This window comes from Lactuca saligna, chromosome 7, assembly GCF_052625555.1.
Source record: "Lactuca saligna cultivar CGN05327 chromosome 7, ASM5262555v1, whole genome shotgun sequence".
NCBI classification, from domain to species: Eukaryota; Viridiplantae; Streptophyta; class Magnoliopsida; order Asterales; family Asteraceae; genus Lactuca; species Lactuca saligna.
In genome coordinates, this window is record NC_136423.1 from 173,291,650 (window position 1) to 173,310,425 (window position 18,776).

Consider the following 18,776-nt stretch of genomic DNA (forward strand, 5'->3'; position numbering starts at 1 on the left):
CTTGACTACTTTGGGCCTAAAATGATCCATCTTATTTCTAATGGGCCTTATTGGGCCATAACAAATCCAAATAACTTTAATAGACTCAAACCCATTCCTTTATGCTAAATTGGGTTGTGAATACGCTTAAGGGCCCAATGGGCTGAGAACTTTTCCTTATGGGCTATATGTTTTCGAACAATACAAGAAGGGGCTCAAATTATTACACTACTCCTTTCCTTAAGCCCATTTTCGGCCCATAAGTTTAAAAATTTGAGAAAGTGGAGGATTTGTGTGGCATTGCCACCTCCATATTATTTAGCATGCAACCAAGCTTAAAAATCCCATACTTCCATGCATGTCAAATCATCTTCTCTCTCTTTTTCCCACCTCTTTCTCCTTCTCGGCCAAACACATAAACACACACACATCTCACTAAAAATCCTCCTAAACACTCTCAAAGAAAACAACTCTTCATCCTCCATTCAAACCTTCGAAAATTGTAAGGGCTTCAAGAGGGATTTCATCCAAAGAATCACTTCAAGCTACACTCTAGTGGTAAGATTTTTGCAAACATGTTTCATTTCTACACTCATTCACTCTTCTTACCACTTTGAATTCATGATCATACTCCTAGAAACATACTAAGTTCGAGATCCACCCAAGAAAGCTTGCTAGGACCGAGAATAGCATCAAACTCTTCCATTTCTTTCTTCAAAACCAAAACTACAACTCAAGGTGAGCTTCATACCCCTCTCTTTTCGGTTTTCATATGTTTTATGGGGGAGAATACAAGAAAATGTGTAGATCTATGTGTATATGCTATGTGTGATTTTATGCATGTATGTGTGTGAATTTATGTGTTCTTGTGATAAAAATATAACCAAAAGGGATGTTAACTCGAGATCTATGACATGAGGAAGGAAACAAACATAATCTAAGTTATTTTTAACTAATCAAGTCAATAAAAATAACTTATAAGGTTATGAGAAACATATTCTAGCATAAACCCCATTTTAGGGCTTAAATTGTCAAAAATACAAAACTTGGGTTAAAAACTATCAATTCACGGTTTCTTGAGGGTCAAAAGGGTCAAAAAATTTTCTATAATCATTTTTCTGAAGATTAGAATTTTCAAAGGACTTGAAATGCAAATTTTTAGCTTAATAGGCTAAATTTGGGCTTTTCGGCCCAATAAGCCCATAATTGAGAAATTTGAAGTTTAAAGGGGCTGAAATATAACATTTTGCAAAACAGGGGATAAGAAGTGTAATAAAACTATTTCAAAGGTCAAAAATGCTTTTCAATTCCAAAAAGGACCAAAAATGTAAACTTTTTAGATTTTGGGCCAAAATTGTAAAAGTTACAAAAAAATGGGGTTCTAACCGAGAATACCATTTTGGAAGGGCTAAAGCTGTTAGCAAAATAAATTTTGGTTTAAAACTGCCTTTTCAACAAGTTTATGATACAAAAGTGTCAAGAAAATGTTTTAAAGGACTAAAAATAAAATTCTTTTATATAAAGGACTAAAAGTGTTATTTTAAAAAAAAAAGGTAGTGAAAAGGTCAAATACTACTTTTAAACAAATTAATTCATTAAGGCAAAATACAAGATCCACGACAATCGACAAGACGAAAAACGAATACACATTCAACACCAAATATCGTTATAAACAAATTTATTCGGTCTCGAATCAATACAAAACAACAATCGTTAAATCAAAACTCTTTAATAGATACGTGATGACTACAATGAGTAAATCTACAAACATTGGGCTTATGAGCTTCAAATCATGCTTGTTGGGCCTTGCAAGCCCACCAACATGATCTTTGGGCCCAAAGGGATAACGCTTATATGTTATTGGGCATTCAATGACCCAATATTTTATAAAAGGACTTTCAATAGCTTTTATGTGCTAGTGGGCCAAAGTGTCCCTTTAGAAAAGCTAGTAAGGTCACAGTAATCAAATGCGAGTTGGACCATCGTGTCTTTCGCATCCACGACAGCCTAAGTGCTTACGATAGTAGTGGGACATAATGCTTCCCTTCTCTTCGTTCGCTAAGGCTGACGGGATTTCAAAGTAGATGAAATTAGGACGATATACAATGTGGATTAATCAAGATTCATTCGTTAAGACAATACAAAAATCAGTAATTACGAATACATTTCAACGTCGGAAAACATCGGGTTTTCCGAGGGATTCAATACTACTCGCTCAAAATTTTATAACTATTATACAAAATACCCTTTATATATATGTTTTTGAAATAACTCATGCATCAACTTATGGATCTTCACACTTTGATAAACAAAAGTCTTTTCAGAAAATATCAGATTTTCTGGGTTTTACAAACTATACAAATCATTTTATCACAACATTGCTTATGAATTCACCAACATTTCATATGTTGATGTTTTTCCAAAATAACTTGTATTCTCAGGTAACAGGTAGGCGGAAGAGTAATATGAAGTAATGTTAGGATGTTATGTTGTTAAAAGCACTTAAACAATTTATGTTATGAATGTGAAATGTTAAAACAATGTACTTGATGTGAACAATTCCAGTTGTAATATATTGATGCATGGTGACGTTTATGTTATGATTCATGTATATTCATTGTGATGATATTCAATTAAAGTCACGCGAGCTCTCGGACGTTTCCGCCGTCTGGTTCGGGGGTGTGACATCATTCGACGCCCGTTTTCGTCTGTCTTTTTACCGTTGAACTACTATTGATGATATCTTCGATTCTCGTTTAGGTTGTATCAGCTAAAAATCGCACGATCTATGGTTCGAATTTCAAGTTGAATACTGCCATGCCGATTCTTAGAAAAATCATTACTTCCTCATACGAAATCAGATTTGGACGTTCTTTTTATGAAAGTTATCGGTTTAATGAATACTGCGACTTTCATTTAGATCATAAAGGCTAAAAAGTAGTTTATCGTAAACTCACAGTTTACGTCATGTGAGGTTGTGCCGGTTCTACCACGAAACTTCAATAAGTCATAACTTATTCGTATAACTTGGATTTCAGTGATGTTTTCGTCTAAATGTTTCTAACAAGATAATTTACAACTTTCAATAACATTATTTTTACTTATTTCCAACTTAAATTTTGCATTTTCATTAATTTCAATATTTGACTTTTTGATTGGAATCTCATAAGACTTCCCATCACTTTCTGAATGATTCTAAACATAGTTTTACTTCAATTCTCGTAAAAACATTTTTGTTAGATCGCAATGCTCAAAATTATATATTATATATTAGTATTTACTTTTAAACTAACAAAACACGATAAATGAATGTGCATGTTATACAAACCAAAGAACAATTACAAAACATAAAGAGAGATTGGATTCGATTCAACGAGATGCTAACCTTGGAATTTACTTGAGCCTAACTTTATAAAAATCGATTGTGGAGCAAAACGTGAATCAGATCAATAATCCAAAATTAAAGAGCAAATCACAGATCAACTGAGAGAGGGAGAGACATACCAAATGATGTGGGGAAGGAGGATGATGTGACATTGGTGGGTATGGCGATGTTAGACGGGGACGACGAAGGCGTTGGCCAAAAAAGGCAAGATTGGTGTTGATATATGTTTGCATTTTGCCTTTGCATATCTTGGAGGTAGGCAAGGAGAACGGACACTTGAGAAGAAGAAGAAGAGCAAATATGGGAACAAGGCTTCTCTGTTCAGTCAACGAGTTTTTTTTTGTGACCAGGTAAGACCTTCAAGACTGAGTAAGATGTAGCAATGATGGTATCAAATGCAATGATCGGTAAGAATCAGCCAAAAAGGTCCGGACTGGTTCAACAAGAAATCAAACAAGGCCTTGCTCAAACTCCATCAAAAGGTTAAAATTATCACAAATAACATTTTAAAATACTAGCTTACGATCTACTTTATTGGTATAATCTAACATTATATTCCAATAAAATCAAAAGATAAACTAAAGTGTATAAAACAAACGCAACTTAAAAAAAAAAAATTCAAATATGCAAGTTTGATCATTTACAAAGTTTTTGGCTTTTAGCTTTTAAAAAAATTAACTTGAATTAAAAAAACTTCCGTTCACTATGAACTTTTAACTTTTATTTAAATAAAATTTTTTAATACAAAATTACTTCAAATAGATTTCAACTTTTTATTTTATATAATTTTAAAATTTTTTAAACTTCATAGTTATTTTTGTCCATTACACTAAATATTGAAACTTATTAGTATTAGGAAAGATGTTACATTTACTTGTTGTTTCTAAAAATAACAGGTGGGACCCAATACGGATACATTTACACCAGCAGTAATCCGATTCACACGTCCAAGATCAATGTACACCGGCTCCACAGCCACTTAGCAACTCTCTTCACACGCCCAAACCCCAAAACACAGGTCAAAAATATCAAAGCCTCATCACGACCAACCGACTACCGATCTCTCCCGGTCGTCGTCGTCGTCTCCGGTGATCTAAATCGTCATCCTATAATCGGAACACCTCAAAACGGAGAGATCTCAACGCCGATAGAGATCGAGGTTTTTCTGTAATCCTATCGGCAACTATGAACGAGAAGGCAGGTGTTTCCAAGGAGCTCAATGCTAGGCACAGAAAGGTCTCGTCTTCTTCCTCTTCCGTAACTTGATCTGTATTTAGTTTTGCACTTATTAGGTTAACTGATATGTCGTGATATCATCTAGTATACTTGATTTAAGATTTAGCAGCTGATCTATTTCAATAAACATTGAATACGTGTGATCGAAAACTATTGAATTTGTATGAAATCTGTTCCGTTTGATTGTTCGATTATTGTTTGCGACTTTCATAAACATATTTTGTCTAGTAATTAGGGAGATCTGTATCCTATATTCCTCTTCGAGCATACGTTTACATCATATATTACGTAAGAGTAAGTTAATAAAAAGATCAGCATGTTTAGTAAACTGATCCATATTATGTGCAAGGGATACCAGATGACAAACTACTCTAAAACAAAAAATTGTAAATTTTTTGTGATGAATGAGCACTAGAACATGACTGAGAAGGGGATATAGACCTATAGTTACACGGATGATGGTTATAACTCAAAAGCTTAGTGAAATTTACTTGCAGTCATATATAAATTTTTAGTACTTGCATTTAGAATTTTATCAGAAGTCACTTAATAACAACGAATCATGGGCTTCAACTGACTTTGAGCATCAATAAATGTAATAAGAGATTAAGAGAACAGAAAGGGTGAATCAAGAGGCTGACTTTAGTCTATTAAATTCCAAGGCAAGTTGATGTAAACATGAATCTTACAACTACCTGCAACAACTTTATTTCGTGTAATGTGCTGATACCCCAATTTGGCATTATTTCTTTTAGTAAATATTTGTTCAAGGTGGACTTTCACTTGCAAACAAGTGTAATAAGCTGTCTTTAATCAAAAGAAAGGGGCTGTTATGAATTAGATGGACTCCATTACTTTTTAAATGTTAATGCTACCAAATATGTGATCATTATATAACGATATAAACTATAGAAGAAAAACCATCCTTTATTTGATTTGGTCATCAAGATTGAGCAATTTAGGGCTAAAAGTTAAAACTTTGAAAAACTGTTGTGTACATATAGAAAGAAACTTGTGAAGTGAAAACAATACAATTCCTTTATTTTTCACATTATGGTGCACTGAAAAAACTTTATGCTGCATATCAACTGATTTTATGTGATCTTTGTTTACAGATACTGGAAGGGCTTCTTAAATTGCCTGAGAATAGGGAGTGTGCTGATTGCAAAACCAAGTATGCACTTCATTTATGACATTCATTAATCATATTGGATTATTGTTTAGTTATTATCTATATTAACTATTAAAACCATTTTTTTTTTTTTTTTTTTTTTTCTGACAGAGGTCCTAGATGGGCTAGTGTGAACCTAGGCATCTTTATATGCATGCAATGTTCTGGAATCCATAGAAGCCTTGGTGTACACATATCAAAGGTAATAATTTAATTACTTCATCTCCTATTATTAATCCATACAAGTCCCTATCATCTGAACATCTTAAAAGAATAGATAAAAAAAACAGAGTTTAATTAATTATGCTTCACAACCTGTGAGAAAAATATTTGTAAAATCAATACCTTGAATTCTTGGAATTTGACTGAATCCCTTTTCCACTAGCCACCTTGTATATGGAGAGAAAAATAATTAGAATAAGAAACAGAAAAACACAGATCTGCCTACATTGTTTTATATTGAGTTTTTGGAGCTATTTAGAAAAAAAAAAAAAAAAAAAAAAAAAAAAAAAAAAAAAAAAAAAAAAAAAACTACCCTTGATGCAGTGAGTACAAGCTTCTGATGCATGGTACTATTGAGTCACATTTTACATGAATGTTTCATGTTTTGTTATAAAGACATTCCCCTTAAGACAAATAGTTATTAAAATTTAAAACATATAGGTTAACTATACCTTTTAATAGACACGATAATGTTTTCTTTCATTTATTTATGCACCTCTCTCTCTCTCTCTCTAGGTGCGATCAGCTACACTGGACACATGGCTACCCGAGCAGGTTGCATTTATCCAATGTAAGACAGATATTCCTTTTGTTTATAAAAAAATATAAATAAATAATTATTGTAATTTTAAAGATTATGTTTTGTGATACATTTTCTCTTTCCACTCAGCTATGGGAAACGAGAAGTCGAATAGCTATTGGGAAGCACAACTCCCTCCAAATTATGATAGAGTTGGCATTGAAAATTTCATTCGCGCAAAGTACATACCCTTTTTAGCTCTTCAAAAAAAAAAAAAAAAAATCTATTCCCTTCTTCATTTTCTATGTTTCAAAGTCTTAAAAAAAAATGTTGTCCCTTTTTTTTTTAAGATATGAAGACAAAAGATGGGTTGCTAAAGAAGGAAGAGAAATCCCACCTCCTGTTGTCCAAGAAGAGAAAGCTCCACCACCACCTATGCAAAGTGAAAGAAAGAGCTATCAAACACACACTACAAAAGTCAACCTTCGTGTCCCCCCAAAAGGACCCGAACCTGTATCTGTATGTCATCATCATCATCATCATCATTAGATTCATTATGTGTTAAGTTTGTTCATTTATTTCAACATAACAGGTGATCCCAATTCCAAAAGCTGAGTCATCAGCAGTTTCTTCTACTGAATCAGAATTTGCTACTGATCTGTTTGACATGCTTTCAATGGATGAGAAAGTTCCAGAAGCTTCTACAGACGATCTATGGGCAGGATTTCAATGTAACTCTACTTACTCATTACTTAATAAGATTAAAATTCTACTACACATAACAACTTATATTGTTATATCGATTTACAGCTGCTTCTGCTGTTCAAGTTCCACCAATCACAACAGACGTTTCAAAACCTGTTGATAACATTAACAACCAAACAAAGCCAAATCCTGTTCCCACTTCTGGAATTGAAGATCTGTTCAAAGACTCACCTCCTCTCTCACAACCTAATTCAGCATCACAGAAGCCTCAGAAGGATGTTAAAAACGATATCATGAGTCTCTTTGAAAAGAGTAACAATAACAACACAACATCACCATATGCTCTTCACCAACAGCAACTTGCTATGTTAGCTCAGCAGCAGTATCTACTCATGGCTGCTGCTGCTAAATCAGGTGGTTTGCCAAATCTTAATGGCAATGGAGGCCAAGGGCAACATCGTAATTTACTCCCCAATCAAAACTGGGCAAATGTTGGCTATCAGTTTCCCGGAATGCATGCTACACCTACACCACAACCTGGAAAAGATGAACTAGAGAAATATTTACAACAGGTATATAAAAAGTATTTATATTTTCTATACAATTAATATAGTTAAGACTTTATTTGTAACTGTTTAATTAATGAAATAAATAGATGGGAAATATGGGACTCGGAGCACAAATTCCAGCTGGCAGTTCATTTCAGGTTCCAACATCATCCAGGTATGATTCTAATTTATATCTTACTTTTTTGTATGTATTATTAATTGGCGTAAATGTAAATGGTAACACTATGATTATTATTATTTTGTTATAGTGTTTACAACACGATGGGATTGAATGCAACTACCAATGGGGTGATGCCACCTGGCAGCATGGGGGGATCTGGTGGGTCTAAACCACCAGCAGCAACCGGATCGGCTTCACAGTCTGCAAAAGACTATGATTTCTCGTCCTTAACTCAAGGGATGTTCTCCAAACCATGATCTTTTTTAATACACCCTTCTTATTTTGTGTACCATAATTCACAAAAAAAATGAAAAAAAAAAATCTATTTTTCCTGTGTCGGGGATTGTAAACTATTTGTAGAGGATGCAGTTTTCAGCTTGTTTTTTTTCTCATTATTCCCAGTTTTTTAATTTTCCAATGTATGTGAATGAATTTCTAAACTTGTTGCTCCTTGCTTTCTTTGTTTTTTTTTATTTGATAATCTATTTACATTGACAATTGTCTACCACTTGTGATCAAAACGTTGCCTCATCACTCATCAGCCATAAAGTTTAAGATTCAACATAGGAAACTTATGCGTATAAAAGAAACTTTAGTGACTATTTTAAAATCAATAATATTAAAAACTGGGTTAAACAAATATGGAAATGGTATGCTGTGAATCCCGAGGATAATAAAATTTCATGACAGAAGTTACACGTAACTTTAAAGTTTAAACTGACTTTTGAGTTTTGACTTTTGATGGATGGATTAAACCGTTAAACGTTACGTGACTCACTATGGTAGGTTTGCGGGTGACGTTGCTCGATTAATTTTAGATTTGTTTGATGTTTTTTATTATTAGATTGTATGCATATCGTTTATAAAATTTTGGTCAAAGTATTACACGTTTCGATAGGTTACTTCACGTTTTTAAATAACCTTAATTCACATTAATATACAATCAAATTTTATAATCTAAACATTCAAGATGTATCAATACCTGGATCATTCATCATCGTGCTTAGTGATGAATTTATGTTGATCAATAACAACCTTTTTATTATCTATTTTTTTTTGGAAATGGCAAATTTATATAAAGCTGAACCCCGGATAAGCAAGAAGCTTAAAACGAGGGCCAAAACACAATACATGGAGACAATTATATTAAGGAGAATGAGAAATATTCACTCTTACAAATACCACTATTGCCTCTATATTTAATCCAAACAACCTTTTTATTATCACTTTTCATATTCACTCTCTTCCTTTCTTCAAGTATAAAATTACTTCTTCTTTTCATGTATATAATGTCTATAATATTGAGTTCGATTTTTATAAGTCAGAATAAGTTTGTGTTATATATTTTTAATTACAAACAAGGCTAGTAAAAGTAGGCGTGAAAAATGGAAGTTTCAAATATGCACATGTGTGTACCTTTGGGAGAACCCACATGCGATGCCAGTTGCCACAGGTGCCGACTGTTTTAACTTTGTTGAGTGCTTAAACATATTAGAAAAATTAAATATCCTTAATTTTTTATACTTTTTCTTTCATATCAATCCTTACCCGTGTAATAAAAATTTATTAATTATATTAAATATGACAAATGTGACGATCTTAAATGGATAGGAAGATGATAGAAAATAAAAAGTAGGATGATATTTGATTTCTCAAACTTATTATTATCAAAATCTATTTATTATAAAAACTGATATGTAGTTTGAATAATGATTATGTTCATGTAAATAAATTTACGTTGTAAAAAACTTCAGTTTTTCATGCAATTGAATCTCCCCCATTCACAGTTTCCATAGTTTTTAAAACATACTTTATATGTTAAGTGCATTTTCAAATTTACAAATCCTTAGCAACTTAACCACCAACAAATAAATATTGTCATGTCTTTATCTGTTGGTAATTTTGTCATTATATCATTGTAGTGTAATGGAATTTACAAGATTAACAATAGAATTCAAGTCTTGATTTAAAACAAGTGGAGGTATAAAGTACATGCTTGTATAGAGCAAGTTTGATCTCAGTTCAACCAAATGACATTTGCAGATATAATGAGCATCTAATGCTAATTGATCAATTTTCTTTGGTAATAAGAAATAATTCATATTCATATAAATAAATTCATAGTTTGTGATTTCTCATTAGTGTCTTCATATGAAATTGTTCTCTGAAGTATTATCTCATAATCTGGATTTCATGATGCCAAACATAATGTAAAAAAAAAAAAAAAAACCTTAATCAGTACAATTTTGTTCTATCTAATCCAACAACTAATCAACTACAATAATAAAGTACGATCAAGGAATGGAGTACATGAGACATATGTCTCTATATGTGTTTCACAAATCCAGAAAACTTTATTTTGTTAGAAAGATAACCGTACTACTTGTAATAAACTTTTCAAAACAAAACTTATCCTTGTTACATTTTATAATATAAAATTATAAAAATAGGAAGGTTTGCTTATGTCTACGATATTGACTTATCGGTAGGGAACCATATCAACACTTGGCTCCTCACTAATCTAATCTTAAATCCTTAATCACTTAGATCTAGTTAATTAATTAAGAAACAAACCAACTTTACTAAATTAATTATATTTAACGCCACCTTCCACGTTATGTATTAAATATGCACTATTTCCCTTGTAACCTTTTCGACCAAATTAAACACCAAAATTAATAAATTGAAATCATGTCTAATCACACACACAAACAAAATATAAGATTCCGTGTTGTTGCTACTCTCGTGATTCTCCCAAAAAAAAATAAGCTCTCGAGTACTCTTAAGATCAAGAAAAACTCAGACCCATATTTCTTGTTAAAAGCAAATTGGTAAAAAACATAAATAATAAATTTGGAAAACGAGTATATAAACATTTATAAAACAAATATCAGATCAGTAGACATCTGGGCCTGATTTTATTAAAAAGACATCTCCATCTTTACACGATACAAATAAGTAAATATTTTAAAAAAATAAATTATGTTATTAAGTTCGAACAAATATGAGATATTTTGATAAATGCGACAGCCCAACTAGCTGTCACAAACATGCAAAAGACCGATGAAATTTCAACGATTATTTGTTATTTTATCAACTCATCCATCTTATTGTAATAATTAGTTTAGTTTTATATTACAAGTACTACACCTAAATTGCATACAAGAATCTTGTAAATATTATAGGTTGTTTTTATATTCGTTACATTAAATATAATGGTCCCATCGTCATGAGCAACATTCAGGGTATCAAGGTTTTTGTAATATATATATATATATATATATATATATATATATATATATATATATATATATATATATATATATATATATATATATATATATATATATATATATAGACACACACACACACAGAGAGAGAGAGAGAGAGAGAGAGAGCACCTACCTCAAAATGCAAAAATCGAAGTTCGGTTCTACGGTTTTGGAACGGCAAAAGCGGAACCGGAACCTGAACCTGAACCGAACTAGTATATTTGGTTCGGTTTTCGGTTCCCATATTTTCTCATTTTCGGTTTTCGATTTTTTGGTTCTCGGTTTGATTCGTTCGATTCCAGGACTCATCTCATCTCTTCAAACCCTAAATCGATATATAAAACACAATTCTAATGTGTTTATTTTATGTCATTAAATATAATGTCATGTCATTAAATATAATGTGATATCATTTGCAACTAATTGTATACCTAATGAATCTGGTTGCTTCAAATGAGAATTGAACAAAAGCATAAGTTCGTTGAGTTTTTTTAAACAAAATGTTAAGTTCGTTGAGTTTTTTTTTAACAAACAAAACATGATTGAAGTTTTTTGAACTGTTTCAAAACTTCGTTGGTATTACAAGTTATTTTCCGGATATTTAATTCACGTTATAAGCTATGTCATTTGTTGAACAGACAAATCATAATTGAGATTTTTTAGATGGTTGAATTTCATCAAGTCATTTCCCCAAATAAAGGCGATTCTCTCGTGTGGACACAAGAGTGCTGCAATCAATCCTTGAATGCAAGGATTAATGTTTGTAATGTTTATTTTTTCTTGTTGTTTTCTGCTTTTTATTAATGTACCTCCCATCTTCTTAGTAGTTTTTCCCAATATTAATATATTTGTCTATCCTTTCAAAAAAATGGAGAGAAAGAAACGAAAGAAGAAAAAAAGAAATTGATAATAATCTTTTCATTTTCTTTGGATCGAAAGAACTATACAAAAATAATAGATTTTAATGTTTTCTGGTCAGGAAAAAAAGAATGAACTGAAAGAAAAACAAACACTTCAGTATCATACATATTGACAAATAAAATATTAAATGATCCATACTATACAAATTACAATTGGGTCAACATATGAATTATCACGAAAATACAAGTGTGAACATCATCTGCATGTAGGTCCCACTAAGATATACTTAAATACATATCGCGGAAGCCCACACTTTCCTCCATTTATTACCATCCCTCCACCACCCTCAATCTCACATATTTCCAACTATTTATACCCACATAACTCCGCCTCCACTCCACTACCACCGGCACCACAAACCGCCATGGGCTTCTCTCTTAAACTCGCCGTGGTTTCCGCCACTGTCTTGTCAACCGCTGTCATGCTCAAACTTGTAGCACCTGTCATTATGGAGCTGACAATCTCCGACCTTCCTTTCCTATGGACCTCCGTCATCTCTTGGCTCAAACCGCCGTATCTTTACGTCGTCATCAACTGTATCATCATCACCATCGTTGCTTCTTCACGCTTACAGTCCAAGCTCGATGCTTCTCCTTCTCCCTCGATGTCGCCAACTCTCCCTACTGCACTCCTACTCTCAACTGAGCCCATCAAGGTTGAGCTACCCCCACTGGAACCACCGTTCCACGGTGGTCAATTGGCGAATGAACCCGTGAAGATCACCGCCGCTAGTTACGGCGATAGTCCGATGTTTGTTCAAGCTCCGGAACCGGATTTTGGTATTCCTCAGTTTACTGATGAATACAAGGATGAAGATATGAAGGTAGCAACCGAAGCTTACGAAGAAATCACAAATAATACAATTAATAAGCATGTAATCTCGATGTCTTCCTGGACCCCGTCAAAAATAAAACAAGTAGATCTCACTTTTCCGGTGGAGAAACCACCAGCTTCCGCCAGATTCAGCCACCGGAAACTTGCGAAAGGCAGCGCCGAAGGTAATAAACTAATAATACTCACTCTCTTTCTCTTTAAGCTCTTTCACATTTAACACGTCGTTACACGAAGTTTACATCTTCAATTTGTTATTCGTAATCTCCGGTGATCATACGCCGGAGTATGTAACGGATATACACTGAGTTTTCAATCAAAGATATTAATTACGATATTGCCCTTTGAAGACGGTGAGGAAGAGGACAAACAGAACTTACTAGCCGTAATCTTGAAGCTTGATCCTTCCACTATAATTTAAAAAGATAAGACTAACATCGTCATAAAAAAACGACATCGTGAAGATGACGTCAGCTTTCTCTGGTTTTACACTTTACAGTTAGTTAACAGTTGACACCATGGATTTGCAGGTGGACGGGCGTTGGGGATTGCGAAGCCGAAGCGTCAGGACACATTGGAAACCACGTGGAAGACAATAACGGAGGGCCGGTCGGTGCCTTTGACGAGACACCTACGTAAATCTGACACGTGGGAGACACACCGCAACTCCGAGGACTCACCAATCGAGCATCACCCGGAAAGGATGACGAAGTCCGATACGTTTGACGTCAACCGCGGAGGTGGTAGTAGTAGGAAACCACCGCCTATGCCGTCGAAGCTGAGTCGGTCGGGTGGGTCGGGGAGGCTGAGGAAGGATCCGTCGTTGGGGCAGGAGGAACTTAACCGGAAAGTGGAAGCATTCATTAAGAAATTCAATGAGGATATGAGATTACAGAGACAAGAATCCTTGAATCAGTACATGGAGATGATCAATCGTGGGGCACATTAAATTGGCAAAGGTCGTTCGTACATACGTTCGTCCTGTTTTGTTCATCGTTTTATCAACAAGTTTTTTTTTTTTTTTTTTTTTTTTTTTTTTTTTTTTTTTTTGGTGTTACCTATGGTTTTCTAAAGATCAAGATCAAAGTAGATTATGTACAATTTTATCGTAGGAGTAAACGATTGTATATTAGATCATATTCGTAATGGAATATAATATTTTTGTATTTTATTTTGTTAATTTTGTTTATATGAATCTAATTAGACGCCCAACTCTAATTTATTTCCTATTATATTTATTTCATACTATTATTGGTTAATATAATCATTAATGGAATATAATATTTTTGTATTTTATTTTGTTAATTTTGTTTATATGAATCTAATTGAGGCCCAACTCTAATTTATATCCTATTATATTTATTTCAAAGACATAATTGCAAAAATATTCTCTGGTTGGTAAATTTATGTGTATTTTGTCCAAAACGAAACGTTGGTGCACCACCGGTTCAATTTCAGATACATTGTGTGGTTTTGGTCCGTATGATTGTATTTTCTTGTGTTTTTGGTCCATATCACATCTAAAAGGACTAATATGCCCCTTAATAATTATATTTTAATTTCTTTTATTTATTTTCTTATTCTTATAATAAAATGATATAAAGTCCAAATAAAGGATCTTACCAGAGATCAATAGCAAACACAATCACATAAAGCAAATAAAGAGACGAAAAGAGAATAAACCAAGCTTGCACTCGTTTTATATCAATAAACGTCTGGTACAACTCGATGAAAGACCGTGAACTAAAGGCATCAACAACAACCAACCCTCTATTTAAAGGGACTACGATCGAAAGGAGTTTACGGCCGTAAACTCATTACAACCATAAACTATCCCGCAAACTAACCAAAACTCACCACTAATACACTTTCTACTATTACATTATAAAGCCTAGACCAAACCACTAAATCGGGCCCTTCAATCTCCCCCTTGGTTTGGACTAGCTCGAGGTTAACCTTTAGTAACTACCATGACATCCGCTTGCCCCATAGCCCCATTCCACATCCGTTTGTTGATAATCTCAGCGACCATAGTTGTATACACCTTCGTAGCATCTTCAAAAGTATCTTCTGCAACCAAAATCTGAAAGTTGCTTAAGTGATGAATATCCCATTTTCGAAACTGTAACAAATCTCTTCGATGGTAGAGTCGAATGCACCCATTCTTGAGCTTGATGATCGCAGCGGAAGTAACTTCATCAAAGAACCAACACTCCATAGAACTTAGAGATCCATCTTGATAATGTTGAAGTATAGGGAATTGTTTGACCTGCTTGGTTGCAGGCCACATCACGACTTGCAAAGGCTTATCAGTTTTAGGATCAAGGATATCAGAGTGCTCTTCTATGACAGACTCAACATTATTCATGGCTGGAAACCCTTTCTTGACTTGATCTTCAAGGAAGTGATTAAACTGAGTTGCCTGAGGATTGTTTGTTAAATTGGAGAAAGGAGCTCGAGACAATTCAGTCAAATCGACTCTAGTCCATGAACTGAAGTCATGACTATCTCTATAAAGTTCAGAATTGCCACTTTTCCTTACCACTATCCACATCTTGAGAGGATCATGAAATCCCCACGAAGAAATCCCTGACTTATCACCGAAAGTGTCTCTGAAACGAACGACTTCAAGATCAGTCACTGTAATCGCAGGTTCATCCCAAGAAATATTCTGAGTAGGGTTTCTTTTGAACAACAGTTGCCCTTTCTTAGCTGCTTCCTCTTGGGCGTCGCGAATGGATCCTGAGATATGGGGGGCTTGAGGAGGCTCATCTTCAACACGATTAGCCTCTCTTGAAGTTTGACCAGTTGGCAAATTGACTGGAAAGGCTTGAACATGAAGATTGATCTTGTATTCATCACCAGATGTCTGGTATTTATCACCAAAGTCTTCCTCAAGCTTCTTCTTTAACTCAAAATAGCTTGAAGTCAAGAGATTGAAGTGGTCTTGAAGATCGGAGATCTGTTTTGACTTTAAATCTTTGTCTTTAGCAAGATCAGCAACTTGCGCACCAAGCATCGAATTATCAGACTGAAGCTCAGAAACTTGAACAGTAAGGTTTGAATTTTCAACTCTAAGTTCTGACACTTGAATATCAAGCTCAATGTTTTTTTTGGCTCAGCACCGATATCTCTTTTTGTAGCCCTGAGATAGTTAAGTTGTCTCCTCCATAACCACCATCTCCCATAGAAACACCTTTGCCGCAAGGAGAAGGCATCAAAAATTACTCCTCAGCCAAGTGCATTGCGAATCTCACAGAAGCTTCATCATGATCAGGTCGAGGAGGGGTAAACCCTGGTGGAATAGAGGAATCACCAACCTCAAAGGTAGTGTCTAGACCCACAGAAAACAGTTTGGTTTTGGTGAGATTGGTAGCAGCAGTAGTAGTAGTAGGTGGTACTGGGAGGCTGCTAACGAGACTTGCAATTACATCACTTTGCCTCTGATCCCTTCTTTGTCTTTTCAACTGGGGTTGATCAGACTGTGTTGTCGCAAAATCACTCACAAATGGCTCTGAGGTAGGAGGAACAGAAACAGGAGGGGAACATCCCATAACCATCCCCATTGGAATGGAAACACTTGCCATTTTGTAGTTTGAAAAACTTCATTTGACTTCCTCGTCTCAGTTGTTGGAAGGACAACATCATCGACATTATTAAAGATAGTGTCAAGATTCTCATTTGACACTAAGTTAGCATTGCTAGCTAGAGAAGTTGTAATATCATCATGATCAAAACCAGTGAGATCAAGATCATCAAAGGAATCATTTTTGTCGCCTTCAACATTTTCTACAAACTCCACATGCATTCCTGAATCATTACCTTGAGCAAGATTAGACATATCGCCATGTTCCTCAGTCACATGAGCGTCAGGGGTAGGAGTATCTTCCTTCTCAGTACTTTCATCCTCAGATACATTGATAACAATGTTGTTCGGAGAGGACTTCTCAGAAGATGCAGCCTCAGAAGAGGCCTGATTAGATGAACCAAAGGATTCTGTAGGCTCATTTAGTTCGGTGAACTTTCCAAACTTTTCAAGTGGGTATTTACCTTGAAATATAAACTTTTCTTTTCGATTCTGTTTAATGAGTCCTACAGTATGGGGACCCAACGATTTCATATCCAGAACATCACCTTCCTTTCCCACATCCGGAAATTGAGCCTCGATGAACAGTTGAATGAATCTAGGATATAACAGGAAAGTATCTCGAGTTGAAGCTCGGATGTTGACAAAAACTCATCCAAAATGAATCTCGAAAAATTGAACTTTATTCCTGCGGCGAGAGAAACAATGGCACCGGTATTCCTTTGAGAAATCTCATCTGCTCCCGATCTCCTCCCTGAAATGCAGTTGACAAATACGTGTGCTAACAATCTCCAATACGGATGCAAAAGTTTCTTTAACATTGGAGGTGAAGTGCCTTCATAACTCATTCTCCTCAAAATTCTTTGAGTGTCTTCAATTCCAGTCTCTGTGGGGTAATTAGGTTGATCATCGATCAACAACGTCTCTCTGATAAAGCTTTCATTAACCACAATTTCACGACCTTGAACAGTACCTTTAATAGTAAATTGACCGGCATCACTCATATTTATGCTTGCAGTCGCCCAAAATTCTCTGATTAAGTTCTGATAGACAACATGATTTGTTGTAATTGCAGATGCCAAACAGCACTCCCGATTGTTGATCGAAGATCGGAATGAACAGTTGGAGGGTCCGCAAGGACAATAGCAAGATTGTGCATATCCGCAAATTTCAGGTTTGCCATTTTCCTGCATTCAACCATACTAAGTAAGACACGAAAACATGCCAAACGAGCAACCAAAATATTTAATTTTAATTTTGATCCAAAAATAATATTAATTTTTATTTAAAAACTTGGGTCAAAAATAAAATAAATATTCATTTAAATTAAATTTGAATTTTGGCAGTTTAACATAAGTTCATGGTCAACCACAATCACTAGTTCACGGTCAACCGTAAACGCAAAATTTCAGCAAACACAAATTTATGGTCAACCGCAAACCCAAGTTCTCGGTCAACAGCAAACACGAGTTTACGGCCCAAGAACAGGGTTTGCGGCCGTAGAACTGTGTTTACTGCCGATGAACACACATTTCGATCAATACATGAAAAACACATTTAATTAGGAGTGTATGGTTGCAAAACAACACAATAATCAGTCGTAGTTTGCGGTCGCAAGCAATTCACGGTCATACAGATTTTTACAGCCCAAGCTTGCGGCCGTAAACTCCATCGCACTTCTTTTCTCGATTTCTGCTCAAATGACACGGTGAATCACACAATAAACTGCATATTTCTGATCTAGAACTCATTACCTTAGAGACTAACAGATTGGATTTGCAAGATCTAATGATTTTTTTTTTATGAGAGAGAGAGAGAGTGTATCAGAGGTTTGCGGTCGGAATCTTGAGAATGAAGGAGATTCCGACGGTAAACTCCTTTTATACTCCTTTTTATCATTTACCTGATAACTATACAATATTGAGCAAGGTCCAACACAGTCAAAACTTTTAAAACCAATTCTTTTTGAGGATTTTCATTAAGGTAATAAAAATAAAATAAAATAAAATAAAAATTTAATTATTTTCGATAAAATAAAAATAAAAAATAAAAATACAAATAAAGTTAAAATGAAATAAAAATAACTAAAATAAAATTGAAAATAAAATTTGTTAATTTTAACAGCTAAACATTGAAATAAAATTAAATGAAAATAAAAATAAAAATAAAAATAAAAATAAAAATGAAAATAGAACGAGATAAACTAAAAACATAATCTC

At 34.2% G+C, this 18,776-nt stretch overlaps 2 protein-coding genes and 1 long non-coding RNA gene across 3 annotated transcripts; 2 read left to right on the forward strand and 1 right to left on the reverse strand.

Annotated features, from left to right (window-relative positions):
• Positions 1 to 4,123: 4,123 nt before the first annotated feature.
• LOC145004752 (uncharacterized) lies at positions 4,124 to 6,393 on the reverse strand. The gene is made up of 2 exons (XR_013662434.1): positions 6,117 to 6,393; positions 4,124 to 4,631 (listed from the first exon to the last, which is right to left on the reverse strand). It is a non-coding gene; the product is annotated as an uncharacterized LOC145004752 (long non-coding RNA).
• Positions 4,466 to 8,406, forward strand: LOC145004751 (ADP-ribosylation factor GTPase-activating protein AGD5-like). The gene is made up of 10 exons (XM_078963738.1): positions 4,466 to 4,600; positions 5,716 to 5,774; positions 5,883 to 5,973; positions 6,510 to 6,564; positions 6,664 to 6,754; positions 6,864 to 7,032; positions 7,106 to 7,244; positions 7,324 to 7,790; positions 7,874 to 7,941; positions 8,036 to 8,406. The coding sequence occupies exons 1-10, from the start codon at positions 4,550 to 4,552 to the stop codon at positions 8,202 to 8,204; spliced, it is 1,359 nt and encodes a 452-aa protein (XP_078819864.1). The 5' UTR covers positions 4,466 to 4,549; the 3' UTR covers positions 8,205 to 8,406.
• A 4,008-nt stretch (positions 8,407 to 12,414) lies between these two features.
• Positions 12,415 to 14,137, forward strand: LOC145007607 (uncharacterized). The gene is made up of 2 exons (XM_078966515.1): positions 12,415 to 13,138; positions 13,502 to 14,137. Exons 1-2 carry the CDS (start codon positions 12,505 to 12,507, stop codon positions 13,918 to 13,920), a joined length of 1,053 nt encoding a protein of 350 aa, XP_078822641.1. The 5' UTR covers positions 12,415 to 12,504; the 3' UTR covers positions 13,921 to 14,137.
• Positions 14,138 to 18,776: the final 4,639 nt, after the last annotated feature.

Coding starts and splice junctions, on each gene's coding strand:
- LOC145007607 (XM_078966515.1), top strand. CDS start 12,505: ATGGGCTTCTCTCTTAAACTCGCCGTGGTTTCCGCCACTGTCTTGTCA. Junction 13,139..13,501: donor TGCGAAAGGCAGCGCCGAAG/GTAATAAACTAA, acceptor ATGGATTTGCAG/GTGGACGGGCGTTGGGGATT.
- LOC145004751 (XM_078963738.1), top strand. CDS start 4,550: ATGAACGAGAAGGCAGGTGTTTCCAAGGAGCTCAATGCTAGGCACAGA. Junction 4,601..5,715: donor TCAATGCTAGGCACAGAAAG/GTCTCGTCTTCT, acceptor CTTTGTTTACAG/ATACTGGAAGGGCTTCTTAA. Junction 7,791..7,873: donor TAGAGAAATATTTACAACAG/GTATATAAAAAG, acceptor TGAAATAAATAG/ATGGGAAATATGGGACTCGG.